This window comes from Priapulus caudatus, unplaced genomic scaffold (genome assembly GCF_000485595.1).
Source record: "Priapulus caudatus unplaced genomic scaffold, Priapulus_caudatus-5.0.1 Scaffold559, whole genome shotgun sequence".
Lineage (NCBI taxonomy): Eukaryota > Metazoa > Priapulida > Priapulimorpha > Priapulimorphida > Priapulidae > Priapulus > Priapulus caudatus.
The window spans coordinates 155,115-172,790 of NW_014577620.1; the positions used below are offsets into that span (position 1 = coordinate 155,115).

General features: G+C 40.4%; 1 protein-coding gene across 1 annotated transcript in view; it reads right to left on the minus strand.

The window, feature by feature from the left end:
• The window catches only part of LOC106811645 (DNA polymerase epsilon catalytic subunit A-like), a 34,425-nt gene extending 17,076 nt beyond the window's left edge, over nt 1-17,349 (minus strand). The window contains exons 1-18 of the mRNA XM_014815347.1: nt 17,109-17,349; nt 10,328-10,457; nt 10,087-10,167; nt 8,876-9,013; nt 8,356-8,510; nt 5,475-5,546; nt 5,136-5,268; nt 4,786-4,893; nt 4,010-4,206; nt 3,710-3,829; nt 3,469-3,529; nt 3,199-3,270; nt 2,659-2,772; nt 2,028-2,240; nt 1,364-1,458; nt 1,036-1,177; nt 647-749; nt 151-443 (exon numbers count right to left, since the gene is read on the minus strand). Of these exons, the coding sequence (XP_014670833.1) occupies nt 151-443; nt 647-749; nt 1,036-1,177; nt 1,364-1,458; nt 2,028-2,240; nt 2,659-2,772; nt 3,199-3,270; nt 3,469-3,529; nt 3,710-3,829; nt 4,010-4,206; nt 4,786-4,893; nt 5,136-5,268; nt 5,475-5,546; nt 8,356-8,510; nt 8,876-9,013; nt 10,087-10,167; nt 10,328-10,457; nt 17,109-17,191 (2,310 nt within the window). The 5' untranslated portion in view covers nt 17,192-17,349. The remainder of the gene's footprint in view (nt 1-150; nt 444-646; nt 750-1,035; nt 1,178-1,363; nt 1,459-2,027; nt 2,241-2,658; nt 2,773-3,198; nt 3,271-3,468; nt 3,530-3,709; nt 3,830-4,009; nt 4,207-4,785; nt 4,894-5,135; nt 5,269-5,474; nt 5,547-8,355; nt 8,511-8,875; nt 9,014-10,086; nt 10,168-10,327; nt 10,458-17,108) is intronic.
• Nucleotides 17,350-17,676: the final 327 nt, after the last annotated feature.

A 17,676-nucleotide genomic window follows, 5' to 3' on the forward strand; every position in this document is an offset into this window, starting at 1 on the left:
CAATTGTTAAGTGACGTTCTATACAGGCCCTTTGAAAACCGGTGAACTTCCGCCTCTATCCTTACTTTTGGTACAAGAAAGATGCACAAAATATCATGAGAGTAAAGATTGTGCTGCATTCACGAGCTCTACACGAAAATCATGACTAACCTTCAAGAGAGCCTTGAACTGGTATCTGCGATCGCGGAACGCTCGCACCGTATCGACGTAGAAGGAATTCTCCCTCTGGCACACGGTGGAGACTCTGGGCTCTTCTCGGGTCACTTTCGCCTTCTTGTACGCTTTGCGACAGTACTCCGAAAGTCGTTTCTTCTCCTGAGCTGACTGATCAAGTTTAGACAGCTGGTGAAACGCCCTCTGTGCGCCACCAGGAAAGAACGGCGGAAACTTCTCGTTTTCGAGCTGCTGTTGAATTCGGTGATACTCATTCCTACTGGCAGGCACTGTTGAGGTGTGCAAACACGACATTTAATTTTAATAATTTCTATTGAAAGACATTTGAACTTTACTATTAAATCAAGTACTAATGTGTATGTAGTACAAATAAACTCCCCCAATTTAACTGAGAACCATGCTAAAAGTGCATGTACTTTTATTCTTTTACACTTCAAAACTATATATCATGAGTAATCATTTGAGTACGTACTGAAGTCCCCTCGCCAGGTCCATGCCATCTCACGCTGGCACTGCGCACCCGGCTTGTTAAAGTCACAAGCAGCACACGTAGCTTCATCCACGATGGCAGAAGGCTACAGAGAACAAACCAACATTTAATTCTGCTCACATTCCTACATGCAAACATTGCTCATAAATAACGGATAGGTGGATAAATAGAAACTTGCGCTCACTGGTAGCACAGAAAAAGTCCAAATCGAAACGTTGTTGTATAGGAAGATACAGTGGGGTTATTTGGCATTTGGATTTTCATTAGGAATGTTAGGCCATGTTGGCTTCAAAAGAAATACAGGGTACCTAACTATTGTAGCACAAAATGAGCTTAGGTTATATGGATTTTGCATAAATTATTTAGGGTACCTGCAGTCTATTTGTAAGAATAATGTTGGGGTACATTGCACCAACATCCAGATGATAAATAATTGGGTTCTCCAATCTGTTGGGCGTGTCTCTTAAGCTGGTGAGCTGACCACTTATTTCCTTACACACCTGAGAACAGTTTTACAAAAATCAAGGCCATTAAAAACAAAATAAAAAAAAACATAATTTTGAATATAAACCACTTCCAAGGAGATCGTGACAGCAAAGTAAGCTTTAGCTCCAACTTTGATTACCAGGCTAATGCAGACATTATTTTATGCTTAATTGTTAGGTGGTGTTGGGTTAGTCAGTGTACCTCAGTGAAGTTGTAACTGTATCTAGTGGAACTTTTTCTTCCTCCTCTATTGCATGACGCATGGTTCTTTCAACACTATCCAACAGACCCTGAAATGCATCTGGCACCTAAAAGATACAGAAAAAACAATCAGACAAACAAACTCAAAAGTAAAACCACCTTCCTCATTTTCGTTTGATGTGTGTCTTAAGCTTTCATCAAGACAAGGGTTGAGATCGATGTACCCAGTGATAAACGTATTACAGAGGTCATCATAACATTTATAGGGTCATTACACTTTTCACGATTGTGCTCTCCCATTCTCCCACTCTCACAATGAATTTTTTTTAAATCTCTATAGGCATACGTACTATTCTGCACATATAGGATATGTTGGCTAGGCATATGCACCATTCTAAACCTGCAGGGTATTTTGGTTAGGCATATGCACCATTCTAAACCTGCAGGGTATTTTGGTTAGGCATATGCACCATTCTAACCTGCAAGGTATTTTGGCTAAGCATATGTCCCATTCTAAACCTGCAAGGTATTTTGGTTAGGCATATATATAGGCACCACTCTAAAACCTGCAAGGTATTTTGGCTAGGCATATGTCCCATTTTAAACCTACAGGTTATGTTGGTTAGGCATATGCCCCATTCTGAACGCACAGGGTATGTCGGCTAGGCATACTCACCATTCTAAACCTGCAGGGTATGTCAGCACGAAACAGCCCCTCCTCGAGTGCCTCCACGTGACCTCCGACATACGTTTCGTGGTCGAGCAGGTGTCCATCGCTCGTGAACTTGCTCAGCACCGTCTCCTGCTTGTTCGGGAAGACGATGTTGGCGTGGAAGGCCTGCACCATTAGCAGTGCCTCACACAGCGTGCCCGAGCCCTTCCTCAGCACCTGCAATGCAGCATCGGAAGGTGAGGCAAGAAGATGGCGGTAAGAACCTGTTGTCGTCGCTGCTGTTGTTATTGTCGGAATGAATTCAACGTAAAGCAGATTCAAATTTATAGACCGGTGTAGTGCAAATGAAAGGACGAGGGAAGGAAATTATATCTTGGTAATATGTCAATGCTAAAAACTGTAATAACGATAACAATAATAATGACTGTACCAATAAGAATAATTGGTACATAACTAACTCTATATATGGCTATTTCATATTGCATAACACTGTTTAGTAAACTGCACATACACTCTGAGTCACTCAGTGGGACCCTAGAAAATATAAATAAACCATTATGGAGATTTCTTGATATTTATAAGCATTTCAAACAGCTGGTGTAGCACATGTGTGTACATAATTCAGAGACAGTACCTCATCTGGCTCCATGGGGATTATAGTGCACAGTGCAAAGATGAAGGGGTGCACATATTTCATGTACAGGTAGTACGTCGCCACAGCGTCGGACACAGAGTAATTGGCAAGAACCTATAGACGATACAAGACAGTCATTATAACAGCTTCACAAACGAGAGCAATTTCTGACTGTACCTCCAATGCTGGAGGACAATGGTTGAAGATCAATCTTGCACGGGGATTCTTATTGGCAGGGATAACAGGTAGTTAGGGTAACTTGCTAGCCAGAACTGACACACCGCATGGTGGTCAAATGACAACACAATGTGTCCAATCCCAGACAAAGTGATCAATTGCAACCACGTCATATTTACATAGCACATATATATATTTTATAAGCAATTAACAATGTGCTTTTGAACATTTAATGTAACATGTGCAATAACAATAAATAAATAAATAATAATAATAAATATTATTATAGCAAATAAATTTTAATATAAGCTAACTGTTAAATATGAGACATTTCTGTTTTGAATAGAAATAACATTTATTTACTTGTGGCTCTTCAGCGGCTAGCCTACACATCTCTTCGGGGTCCAATTCTACAGGATCGTACCTGAGTTTGGCCTATCAATTAAAAATCAATTACTTCATTTAGGAGGGGCACCAAACAGTGATGTTTGAATGCATATATCATATAGACATATATAACACACTCGTGCATACATCATTTGATCTATAGCGAAGTCACTTATCATCACACATTCATGAGAGGTATGAAACACATCATCCAGAATATTACATGCCAATCCACAAGTTACATACCTGAGCAACAGCCTTGAGATTCTGACTTCCAACTGGTAAGTAGCTGTCTCTTTTCACCCATCTAAAATAGAGCATGGTTACAGTGCAGGTACTTTGAACACATGTAACGTATATAACACACTCTTATCACTCTCTAAACATATGTATTGTCATTACTTTTCTATGTACGCCACCACATTTCATAATATTTTCAATCAGAGTGCTGTAGCCGACATGTAGAATCTGATGCAAATAGAGTTACTTGTATGCATCCATGTGAATAGTCTGCCGTGACTTAAACTCTGCCTGGCCATCCTTGCTAAAGCCGATCTCTCTAGATAGGTCAATCCCATGGATTGCAGCTCTCGTTTCTACAAAGGGCCTATGCAAAACAGAATATAATTATAGCAATTAAATTCACGACGGAACTTGAGTTAAGCTGCAAAAAGATTACCTGTATCGCTTTCTATTATGCAAAAGCAAACTTCGTACTAAATAGTTTTGTAATCACATAAGAAAACCTTAAAATATTAAAATGTTAATATCAACTTTGAATACTGACCAGTCAAATGAGTCTCCATTATACGTGACTATGATGACAGGCTTTGTTTCGATAATATGGTCGATAAACTTCTGTATCATCGACAGTTCGTCCGGTTCATTGAAAATAGTGAAATGTCCTTCATACTCAGGCTTGGGTGTGAATTCAAAATCTTCGACATCTGCTGAGATGATCTCTCGGTTGGTGATGAGGTACCCCTATTAAAATACCCATCCTATATATCAGGAAATATCATACTATTATATCCACTACCATCGATTCAAAAGTTCAAAATAAACATGAAAAAGAAAAGGTTAAAAACACCACTGAAAATGTTTGATTTTGGTGACTTTAGTTTGATTACACTGGTGGCAAGATATACTGTGTCTGTCATATTACACATACTGCAAATTCACATCAGGTAAATATCCTACACATTTGCAGATGACATTTTTAATTCACAACTCAACGATGACGACGACGACGACGACAACAACAACAACAACAACAACAACGGCGGTGCAGATATCAGATTGAAGATTAGACTCGTTACACAGCCTGATAACATGGTCCAAAAGCATCTGTATATAAGCATGTCATTTAAACAAAACAAACCCTTCAGCAGCGCTTACCTAGTCCTCAGTCTTTCCTGGCTATTATTCCTACATGAAAGTTTGTTCCTGAGCAATCAGTTTTTATCTCAACATCTCTACCTGGCTACTAATATGACCTGGCTATATAAGCCATGCTATTAGCTTTAGGTTTATCCTTATATTTATTATGTCAATCTTAATTACCTGACCATCGATCATGTAGGAGATCATGATGATCTGGTCGGATGCTGCATCTGGGAATTTTAGTGGCAGCTTGGAGCATTCGATGTCGTATGCCAACACCACAAGATCCTACAAACATTATACATGTTATACATGTTATAGTGACCTTCTACCTTCTCTTGCTATGACTAGTTGACATACAAGTTTAAGGTGTTATGTAAACAAAATGATTACTATGAGAAAATGTCGATGTAAAATAGTCCCTTTCCTTAATAACTTTGTTAAGCGAATGAGTCAAGTAAAGCATTGGCTAATAAGCAAACTGTCTACAAACATATGACATGCACAGATGCGTGGACACAACAACTTACAGGACGATCAACCAAGTCTTCTCTGGGCACTATCTCTGGTGGCTTAGACCCTCTCGGTTTTACAGAGTACCAATGTCCAACAAATATCTTCAGATCAATGGAAACACGCACGTGATATGGCACATCGTACTCTCTGAAATTACGCAGCAAAACCATAGCTACGAGTTATAAAAATTTTGCACAAATGCACTTTCAAAAGCGAGTAAATGACACCTCATACATACAGGCACCTACAGACAATGACATTTAATATTTATGAACATATGCTATCCCGTATACCAAAATCTGCACATGCATTTACAGATTCACAAATATTCAGACAATTACAGGAGTTTATACCTGATATCGATTATATTGTCAAGTTGATCTGCGATGTTTTTCGAGACTCCATCATCAGCACCGCCATAATTACTACAATAGAAAAACAGTCACAATGTCACCAGGCCTGTTACAATATCAGGATACACCAAAAATCACAAATATTACGAGCAATCGTAGTTGATATTAAAGGTTTACCAAGATTGAATATTGTGTGAAATCTATAAAGGGTTCTTTTCCCAAGCATATCATAGCGCATACATCTGCAGCAACATATATTGCACCGACATTATATGGCAAGTAGTATTAGGAATGGTATAACACAATTGACATGATTGATGGCGTCACAGGTATAAGCTATATCCATGTCACTGACATCAGTGCAGAAAAGCAGAGATTGTATCATCAGTAGTAGCAGCCTACTTAATTCAACAATACTTTAACTTGTCGGGGTTTTTTATTATTACTTTCCTCTTTTTATATTATCAGCTAAATATGAATCAGCTAAAGCTAAATCAGAAGTTACACCTTAGAGTAATCATTCTGACTTGGATCACCTTGGAGTAATCAGTCAAAATAATTACTCCAAGGTTACACAAACGTTGCATGCTAATCCTTATAGAATTACATTTTATCAAACGTTAGGGAAGACGTACCTTGCCAGCAATGCAGCGTATGGATTGCTAGACTTTTCTCGCTCCTTGTTTTTGCGTACAGCAGGCATGATCTTCTGCTTGACATTGGTAAGGTCTGTGATGCTTAGAAAGGACAGTTTCAGGTATGCTTGCTTCAGACCCACTAGATGATTTGGCTAGAAACAAAATTAGGCAGTCACAACAAATTCACTTATTTTAAATTCCCTTAAAACAACCTTAACAACATTACAAGAATATTTCATAATATATTGACTTGCATGAGTTTAGTTTCTTACATATGAATCCTTTACTCAATGCTAACTCAACACGAAGTAATATAACAGAGTAACTGTAAGGAAATTGAAATACAAGGTTCAACAAATAACAGGACAAACACAGATACCGGGTCAAGTCTTTACGCCATGTTTACTCCGAATCTCGTGGTACAACCCCTATGCATTATGGGACCGACGGGTACATGTAAATACCGGAATCACTCTGTACAATGAAACGGAACTACAAGCATACGTTTACACAGTATATCAACAAGAAGAATAAGAATAAGAAGAATAAGAAGAAGAAAGAATAAGAAGAAGAAAGAAGAAGAATAAGAAGAAGAAGAAGAAGGAAGAAGAAAAAGAAGACGAAGAAGGAAGAATAAGAAGAAGGAAGAATGAGAATAAAAAGGAAGAATAAGAATAAGAAGGAAGAATAAGAAGAATAAGAAGAAAGAATAAGAATTAAGAATAAGAAGAATAAGAAAGAATAAGAAGAAGAAGAAGAAGAAGAAGAAGAAGAAGAAGAAGAAAAAGAATAAGCCCCGCACATTCCAAAGAGAGAATCAGTGTCTTGTGAAATACAAGAGATGGACCCCAAGATACAAGATACAAGCGCACCGACGGACTGTATGCATGGCCTATAACTGGATGTTTAAGCAATCCAGAGAGACATGATACAAGATTGCGTGGCGCAGCTTTGCTGTTAATCCTAAGCGCTGCGTGCGGATGAGACGCGCAGTTCCGCAGGATATGCGCACGCGACCGCGGGGATGTTCAAGTATAAAGCGCTGTCCGCAGTGGAGACGTGCGCCAAATTCGAGGCCCGGCGCTCGTCTCCACAGCGGTCAGCAGATGGTCTGTAGTTTTAGAAGATGACAATGATTATATGGACGATATTCTAGGAACTGGAGATTATAAAACAGTAACAAAAATCGCTCAGTCATGCTCCAGATTAGCTGAATAAAAAAGATTAGAATTTAATATGAACAAAACAAATACAATGGTTATAAAATTCACCAACAAAGAAAGGATAGAGAAAGAGGATTTTAATAGGCAACCAAGTAATCAAAAAATGCACCAAATATTCATACCTAGGGAATTTAATTAATTATATAGGAGGTTATAACGATATGATAAGAGTCCGAACTGAAAAATGTAGATTCATGATGAGGGAAATATTATCATGGGCAGAAGAGCAAAATTATGGAAATCATACTATAGAAGCAAGAGTGAAATTATACACATGCACAGTTTTACAGGTCTTCCTTCCTAAATAACAGTGAAACATGGGCTTAATGGAAGAAGTAACAAGTGCCGCGGAGCGACAGCGCTCATCTAACGTCTACTGCGGTGACTCTGTGGTGGAGTGGTGGGATTCTAGTAAACCCTGTTAGTCCCAAATGAGTTCACATACACGCCGAAACAGTGGAAATAGAAAAACAGTCACAATGTCACCAGACCTGTTACAATATCAGGATACACCAAAAATCACAAATATTACGAGCAATCGTAGTTGATATTAAAGGTTTACCAAGATTGAATATTGTGTGAAATCTATAAAGGGTTCTTTTCCCAAGCATATCATAGCGCATACATCTGCAGCAACATATATTGCACCGACATTATATGGCAAGTAGTATTAGGAATGGTATAACACAATTGACATGATTGATGGCGTCACAGATATAAGCTATATCCATGTCACTGACATCAGTGCAGAAAAGCAGAGATTGTATCATCAGTAGTAGCAGCCTACTTAATTCAACAATACTTTAACTTGTCGGGGTTTTTTATTATTACTTTCCTCTTTTTATATTATCAGCTAAATATGAATCAGCTAAAGCTAAATCAGAAGTTACACCTTAGAGTAATCATTCTGACTTGGATCACCTTGGAGTAATCAGTCAAAATAATTACTCCAAGGTTACACAAACGTTGCATGCTAATCCTTATAGAATTACATTTTATCAAACGTTAGGGAAGACGTACCTTGCCAGCAATGCAGCGTATGGATTGCTAGACTTTTCTCGCTCCTTGTTTTTGCGTACAGCAGGCATGATCTTCTGCTTGACATTGGTAAGGTCTGTGATGCTTAGAAAGGACAGTTTCAGGTATGCTTGCTTCAGACCCACTAGATGATTTGGCTAGAAACAAAATTAGGCAGTCACAACAAATTCACTTATTTTAAATTTTCCTTAAAAAAACCTTAACAACATTACAAGAATATTTCATAATATATTGACTTGCATGAGTTTAGTTTCTTACATATGAATCCTTTACTCAATGCTAACTCAACACGAAGTAATATAACAGAGTAACTGTAAGGAAATTGAAATACACTATGCAAATTGCATCTCTAAAAAACTGTCTACTTGACAAAATTGAAGAAACAACTTATTTTTACCATCTCTATGGAAATGTACTATGTAAATGTTTACCATGACATATTCTTCTAACCTGTACACCCAACAAGCCCTATAATAAATATTTTAACAAAACTTGGTTTTACCAGATCCAAATCCTCTTTCTGTACTGGCTCAACACTAGCAATAGCATTGCCATATTTTCTTGTCAGATATGATGCAACTTCTCGTTCACAGTCCTTCTTGGGAAGGACATACATATATGGCCTATAGGGCATGGAGACCTAAGGAAATAATTACTTTAATTATGTTAATTGAAATCTTGATAAAAAGATAATGTGATAATTGATTTACACAATAATTTGATCACTGGAAGATAACACAAGAAAGTTTATAATTATGAGCCCAATTAAAAATTTTATGAGGAAGGAAGGAAAGCAGGAACTTTAAAACCATCTCCTTTGCAGTGATCCCAAAGAAAGGAAAGATGAAGGCAAATTCATCTATATTGGACATAATGATACTTAATATCAAGAGCTAATAATACCTAGAGTGTACAACGGAAAAACGGGAAAATAGTGCTATTTCACGACATGATTATTCTACTTTGCCTGCGAGTCTAGAATGAGTTTATAAGACCAACCGCTTGTCAATACGATACTCCTAGGCTGAGATATTGGCTCCTAAACCTCCCCTCCCACAGGCATCACAGCGCCTCGAATCCACATCAGTCAGCAACCTACACGCCTCTAAGGTTGCTTCGTGAAAGTTCGGTTTTTCCGCCATAACTTTATGAATGGGGGCATCGCCTATGCCCTTATCTCCCATTATCTTTCCTAGCACGGCTAATGCCCGTCATGATGGAGCCGGCAATGATTTCTTAATTAAGTTTTTACAACGCAGCTCAGTTACTATATGGTCCTGATATGGTGTAGTAAAGGTACCAAATTTGGGCATGTGACATCAATTATCAGCGCTCCAAGCGGTGACGGAAACCGATAGCCGAAATGCTTAGAGGCGTGTAGGTTGCTGACTGATGTGGATTCGAGGCGCTGTGATGCCTGTGGGAGGGGAGGTTTAGGAGCCAATATCTCAGCCTAGGAGTATTGTATTGACAAGCGGTTGGTCTTGTTTTAGAGAGCAAAGAATTCTGCTTAATGCAGTACCATAAAATTATTCTAGACTCGCAGGCAAAGTAGAATAATAATGTCGTGAAATAGCACTATTTTCCCGTTTTTCCGTTGTACACTCTAGGTATTATTAGCTCTTGTTAATATTAGCAGTTCATGTCATGTCATTTTAAAATCACGAATTAGCTTGATTTTAAAATATTCTCATAATCAATTACATATTTTACCTTAAATCTGCTTCCATCATCTTGAAAGAAGTAATAATCAACGGCACTAATGAGTCGCTTGTCCTCATTCAAAATGTCAGCCTGAAATCAGACAAAACATGTAGAGAACAGGCAAGACATCTTAGCAATGCCATATATAGCAACAGTGACAGCAGGCAGACCTGTACCTGAAATACCTATGACATGCACAATTAGTTATCGTGCTAAATGTATAATAATTACAATATAAATTACAACTTACTGGATGCATGTTGACAAGCCATCCGACAATTTCCACCGGATCCTTGTATCGCTCAAATCCAAACCTTGCATCAATCTCATCATCTAGTACAGCCTTCTGTAGGCGCTGCTCCGACGAGTCTTCTTTCACACTAATCAGCATAAAATAGTTGCTTGAAGATAACAATACTCCAGCTTTTCGTATTATTCGTGTTTTTCTGTGATCATTTATAGTACGAAATAAGTTTTACTTTATTATACAATATCAAATAGAGGTAACAAAACTAATAATTGCTATGAAAAATGGGTAGAGCAGATTATGACGTGCATGATATGTTATAACCATGACGATTTGTTATACGATAATTATATAGATGGTATGCTATTTATTTGTGGTACTCATGCCACACTATAAAATAATTTTGCACTTCGACATGCCACTGCATATGTGACTAGCAAGTATCACTAATCGCTAGTGTGGCCTAAGCTGGGTTTACACTATCAACTCTTGGTTGAAAAGTTGAAGAGTTGGTCAACTTTTCAACAATTCAACTAAAAGTCGACACAGTAAACATAAAAGTTGAGCGCTCAACTAGTTGAGAGATAAGAAATGTTCTAATTCCTAAACTTTTGGCCAGCGAGTTGATCAACTTTTTGCCATGTAGCCACTCAGATCATTAATAGCAATAAGATGCAATAGCAATAAATGCGTAAACACATCGACCTGTGTGCCCGCTGCGGTTGAAATGTTTCAAAGTTTGCCGACTCGCAGCCGATAATGACAACTTGTATCCTTGTACAACGTTGATCAACTCATCATCTTTTCAACTAAATGTTGATAGTATTAGTGTAAACCCAGTCTAGTCTACATTGTAGGGTACAGAATACATGGCAGTAACATGGGTCATCGGGTGATAGTTAAATTATACGTCTGAGACGGATGTAAGGATTGTTGATTTGTTTGATCACAGGCCTTTGGAGGCTCAAGTTTCAAGAAGAGTATAAGAGTGAAGCGCTTCGCTCTTATAGTTATACTCTTCTTGAAACTTGAGCCTCCAAGGGCCTGTGGTTTGATAGTTAAACACCCAACTAACCAACTTGTTTTGAACAATTAGTAGTACCCTCACAGGGTTCTCCAAGCTTTTTCATTATAGCATGGCGGGTGCTGCCTTTACGGTCCTAGTTGCAATCGCCGAAGCGGTTTTGCATGCTAGAGGGGTCCGGGGGCTATGATATTTAGAGTGGGGGGTGCATTTTAGGATGACAGGGCTCGATGATAGCCTGGCGGGCCGCCAGGCTATTTAAGTGCTCTTGGAGAACCCTGCCTCACTGCCTCAGAATAGGATGCGTGTCATTCTTAGATTCTATAGTCGGTCCACAGCGCATTTGGCTAAAGGCAGACTACCTGGCTTTACCCAAGCTAGGTCACACCTCATAAAGAATAAGAATAAGAATAAGAATAAGAATAAAAGAAAGAAGAAGAAAGAATAAGAAGAAAGAAAGAATAAGAAGAAGAAGAAGAAGAATAAGAAGAAGAAGAAGAAGGAAGAAGAAAAGAAGACGAAGAAGAAAGATAAAGAAGAAGGAAGAATGAGAAAAAAAGGAAGAATAAGAATAAGAAGGAAGAATAAAGAAGAATAGAAGAAAGAATAAAATTAAGAAATAAGAAGAATAAGAAAGAATAAGGAAGAAGAAGAAAAGAAAAGAAAAGAAGAAGAAAAAGAAGAAGAAAAGAATAAGCCCGCACATTCCAAAGAGAGAATCAGTGTCTTGTGAAATACAAGAGAGTGGACGCCCAAGATACAAGATACAAGCGCACCGACAGGTCTTTATGCATGGCCTATAACGTGGATGTTTAAGCAATCCGAGAGACATGATACAAGATTGCGTGCGCGCAGCTTTGCTGTTGACCTAAGCGCTGCGTGCGGATGAGACGCGCAGTTCCGCAGGATATGCGCACGCGACCGCGGGATGTTCAAGTATAAAGCGCTGTCCGCAGTGGAGACGTGCGCCAAATTCGAGGCCCGGCGCTCGTCTCGTCACCAGCGGTCAGCAGATGGTCGTAGTGTTTAGAAGATGACAATGATTATATGGACGATATTCTAGAACTGGAGATTAACAAGTGGCCGCATAGCGACAGCGCTCTCCAAATCGTCTACTGCGGTGACTCTGTTGGTGGATCTGGAGGATTCACCAGTAACCGCTGTTGTTCTGCCAAATGGTGTCACATACACGCCGAACAGTGGAATGCACAGGATGGTATCAGGAAACCTTCTCAAAGAATGTTTCGTCTGGATCGTTGATGAAAGTTCCTACGAGATGGCGCGTACGTTTACATTGTCTTCAGATTAAAGATGGAAGCTCCCGATCACTCATTCGTAGTAGCAACAACTGATTTGGCGGAAGACAGATCGAGTAACACCATCCATTACTACGCAAAGCCACAGCTGGCAAATTGACAATAGAGAGCTGCGCAAGCTGCAACCATTAATGCAGCAAAAGACTGCGCCCGAACACATGCAACAGCCACTGGCATTGGCATACGTTACATGCTAACATACCTGACATACAGATGCAATAGAAATAACGATTTAGAAGAGATAATACACCTCTTTAACCAAATTTAGCCTTTTGAAATTCACTTGTGCATTGTAGCCTACATACATCCAGGCATGTATACGATTCAACTAGCAAACGTCCGCATCAACTTCTTCTTAAACCAGACAGTCAACAATCACAAGTTAACCCTCCTCTTGAGGGTCAAAGGTTCTCCGACACTTCACTACGTTTCGCACGTCAGCAGAAGGGACATTGATGGTCCTTTCAAGCTAAAGCCAATAAAAATGCTAGGTCACGCTGAACAAAAAGTTTTTCGCATCGCTCCGTCACCCATGTCCTCAGAAAATGTCTAAAATCTGCCCTGTGCCACCTGACCTTTGACACTGTGACGCTCCAATTCGGCAAGCAGTGATGGCCTTTCCCTACCATGATGGCTATACACCGACTATCACGAGCCTAGTCGAGCCGTTTAGATTTGTGCGCGCTTAGTCTGCATTTTCCTCTATATCCTCTAGTTAAGGCGGAATGTTCCCCTTCTTTCAACCTCTTGACCTTTGACCTTTGACCCCCAGCTTGCGACATCCCAAAACTCGTTTGACGATCCCCCGCCGATCGTCCCGAATCATGTGACCGTACGTCGAGGCGTTAAGATTGTGCCCAACTGTTGAACGCCCCGACGGGCCACGGACGATCGGAACGATCGGACGGAACGAATCAGCGATTCTACCGCCTTGCATCCTGACTATGTCAGATGAGGGCTAACAAGTGCCGCAATAAGCGAGTCAGCTGGCTCATCTAAGGGGTCTACTTGCGTGTACTCTGTGGTGAGGTGGAGGATTCTAGTAAACCTGTTACGTCCCCAATGTGTTCACATACACAGCGCGACCCAGTGGATGCACACGGGATGTCGTTATCAGGAACCTCTTACAAAGAATGTTCGTTGGGATCGTTATTGATAAGTTGCCAGACGATGACTGGCGTACGTTTAACAAGTGTCTTCAAGATTAAGAGAAGCTCCATCATTCGTAGGTAGAAACTATTTGGCAAGACAGAATAGGTAAGCACTCATCCTTTACGCTAGCAAGCCTAACAGGCGCAAATGGCACTAGAGAGCATGCCACCTGCAAGCAATTAACGCAGGCAAAAACTGGCAGCCACCACGTGGCATACTCCGTACGTTACATCTAACATACCCTGACAGTACAGAATGACAATAGAAATTATAGATTTAAGGGAACATAACACCTCTTAACTCATATTTACTTTTGAAATTCACTGTGACATTGTAGCCGCTCATACATCCAGGCATGTATAGATCTATAGGCAAACCCGGCAGTCAAATTCTTTCTAACAGACAGTCAAACAAGATCCAAGTTTAATCAACCTCCTCATTTTGGGGTCAATATAGGTTATCCGACACTTCTCTTTCGCATGTCAGCAAAGGGACATTAAATGTCGTTCACTAAGCCCTATAAAATATGCTAGGTCACACGCTGAAGACAAAAAGTTTTCACATCGCTTCCGTCAAGCCATGTCCTCAGAAAATTTGTCTAAATCGTGCCTGTGCCGCCCTGACCTTGTGACCTGTGACCTCCATTTCGGCACAGGATGGGCTTTTCCATACACATGATGCTATACACCGACTATCACAGCCTAGGTCGAGCCGTTAGATTTGTGCGCGCAATTTTCTGCATTTCCTCTCCTATACTAATTAAGGAGGAATGTTCCCCCTTCTTTACACCGTCTTGACTCTTTGAACCTTTGACCCGCCAGCTGTCGACATTCTTTCCAACTCGTTTTCGGATTACCCCCCACATCAGCCGAGATATCGTGGACCGTACGTCGAGGGATTAAGCTTTTGTGCCACGTTGACGCCCGGACGCACGGACGATTCGGACGCACGGAACGATCGGACGGTGCGTATGACAAGCGATTCTAACAAGCGCCAGGACTACATGGTCGATGAGCTAAAACAAAGTAAACAAAATCGCGGGAGTCAGCTCCAGATTAGCTGAATCAAAAAGATTTAGAATTGTAATATGACAAAACAAATACAATGGTTATAAAATTCACCCAACAAAGAAAGGATAGGAAAGAGGATTTAATAGGCAACCAAGTAATGCAAACAAATGTCACAGAATCATTCAACCCCTAGGGAATTTAACGTTCAATTATATAGGATTTATACGATAGATAAGAGTCGAAACTGAAATGGTAGATTCATGAATGAGGGAGAATAAATACATGGGGCAGACAGAGCAAAATTTGGGGAATCATAGCTATAGAAGCAAGAGTGAAATATACACATGCATACAGTTGTCTACAGGTCTTCCTTCTAAATAACAGTGAAACTGGCGCTTGAATGAGAAGTAACAAGGCCGCGGAGCGACAGCGCTCATCTCAACGTCTCACTGGCGGTGACTCTGTGGTGGAGTGGTGGATTCTAGTAACCGTTAGTCCAAATTGTTTACACTAACCACGGCCAAAACAGTGGAATGCACAGGATGCGTACAGGACTCTTCTCACAAGCCCAAGAATGTTCGTTGGATCGTACTCATGAAAAGTTGGCCCACGACGATGTGCTACGTTTAAGTGTCTCAGATTAAGATGAAGCTGCCCACGGTAGCGTAATCAGGCTTTCTTTTAGGGGCGCGATCGCGCCATCTCCGCGCTCGCACCGCGCACGCCAGAATTGTGCTGCCATGGTGGCGTGCGAATCATCGCGCCTCATAAAATTGGGTTGAATCGCGCACCAAAGTATGTCTATTATGTGAAATGCGCTCCATAGAGTTCTCATAGTAGGGGGTACAAAAAGGTTACCACACAACCAGCAATTTGTAGTGTGTAGTTGACACAGAACGATGGCAGAGGTACAGGTCTGGTTCACTCCCCCTGTTTATATATATATATAAATACAAACTAAACAACAGCACCCAAATACAATACCTATTACGGATCCCAAGTTACCTGCTCGTTTTCCTACTATAACGTGGCGAGAAGTGTTTTCTTCGCCGACCGGAGAACAGTCGTAGGGCTGGAGGGGCTACATACACGTGCTACTAGTACAAGGAATTTGGCTAGTTGTTGCATGATTGTGATGATATTTGTGCTGAAATTGCAGGTAACAATGATTAGAATCTCTAAGGATGGAAATCAGAAGTAAATTAAAACAAGTGATTTTACAATCCGATCAACGCCTTTATAATCTGTGTGCGAGTGTTGGTGTTGTTGGATGAAAAGAATGTTCCCCTTCTTACACATCCTTGACCTTTGGACCTTTGACGCCCAGCTCGCCATCGCCAAACTCGTCACATCCCCCCTCCTGCCCCCGTGTGGCCGAATAATCGTGAACCGTTACGTCGACGGTTCAGATTTGTGCCGCAACCTTGACGGACCGGACGACCGATCATGCGATTCTACAAGCTGCACGCATGATTTAAAATCGTTGGAGGATTGCCAAAATGAGTGCTTGGCAAAATAATACATGCGAGCAAAAACGCAGAAAATGCATTCGCCTCGCCCAAATCCACGACAGATCGCTCTCGGTCATGGCCCAAATTACGAGTATCCTGAGTGTAACGAAGGTGCATGCAACGCAGTTTGGCATCACCCTAGACTGGTAATCCGGTCGACAGTTCCACAACGCTACACTTAACAGCGTCAGTGTAGCGAAGGATATTTGCCTGGGAAGTGAAGGCGAACGGTAACCAGTCTAGTATCGCCGGCATTCTTCATTATTTACGAAAAGTAAACAACGTCGGTATAGGAACTGGTCAAGTCGGTCGAGACGCCAACCCATTCACTGCCATCAACGAGGAAGGCGGGGGCTAATTCTGATACAGAGATGCAAAGATGCAAAAATGCAACAAAAGTACGTACGTAGCGCAGTGCGCGCTAAACGGCGTGTTATATTTTAGTTTTTGTGCCAAACTCTATCGTAGGAAACCGTTCTAGCCTAGCAGAATGCCCTAGTTCCTGAGATCGGCGATTTCGTACTGTGATGGGTCCCCCACGGTCGATCCCCACCTATAAAAATTTATAAGGGAGGTGCGGCGTATAGGCTGTGATTGGAGGACACAAAGTGTCAGTCCTCGGCTCGCCTCGGCATCATGCATGGCTGCATCACGTCTAGGCTCTATCTGTGATACACTGATAGTAGTAGTTTGAGTACGAAGTACACTGGACACAGTAGTCTAGTACGGTACATTGTACACAGTACAGTACGTAACAGTGGCAGTACATACCCACGTTCCTCCGCTCTCTTTCCTCCATCCGATCCGCCGAATGTACGATCAGATCTATACTTTCCTGTATTCTGAAGCATCATTACTTAAACAGCACACTTAAATTAAATACGGGTTTTAAACTATCAAATTATTCGCATTTCTCTAACAGTAACTTCTACAAAGTACAAGTTCAAGTTGCATTACAACTTGTAACTATGTAGCTCCTTGCTAAATTACTAAATACGATCACTAGTTTTTCTCTTTGGCGCGAACAGCAGTGTAATAAAAACTTTAATAGCGTGTAAATATCTTACTTTCACATAATAATAATGGTTTAAATGCGCAAACACCTATTAAGTGCACATAGGGTTTATAGATTAGACAAAGCAAAATATAAATTTTTTTCAATATTAACTAAATATCTATAGGCATCTTGGTACTTAAATTATTTGATTTATAATGAAGTAGCGTTTAGTTGAGTCACAGGAAATAGTCGCTACTTCCTGTTTATGTGTTATGTGTTTAGCGGGTAGAGGAAAAGTAGGATTAATGTAAAAGTATAAATAACGGAGAGCATGTAAGTGTT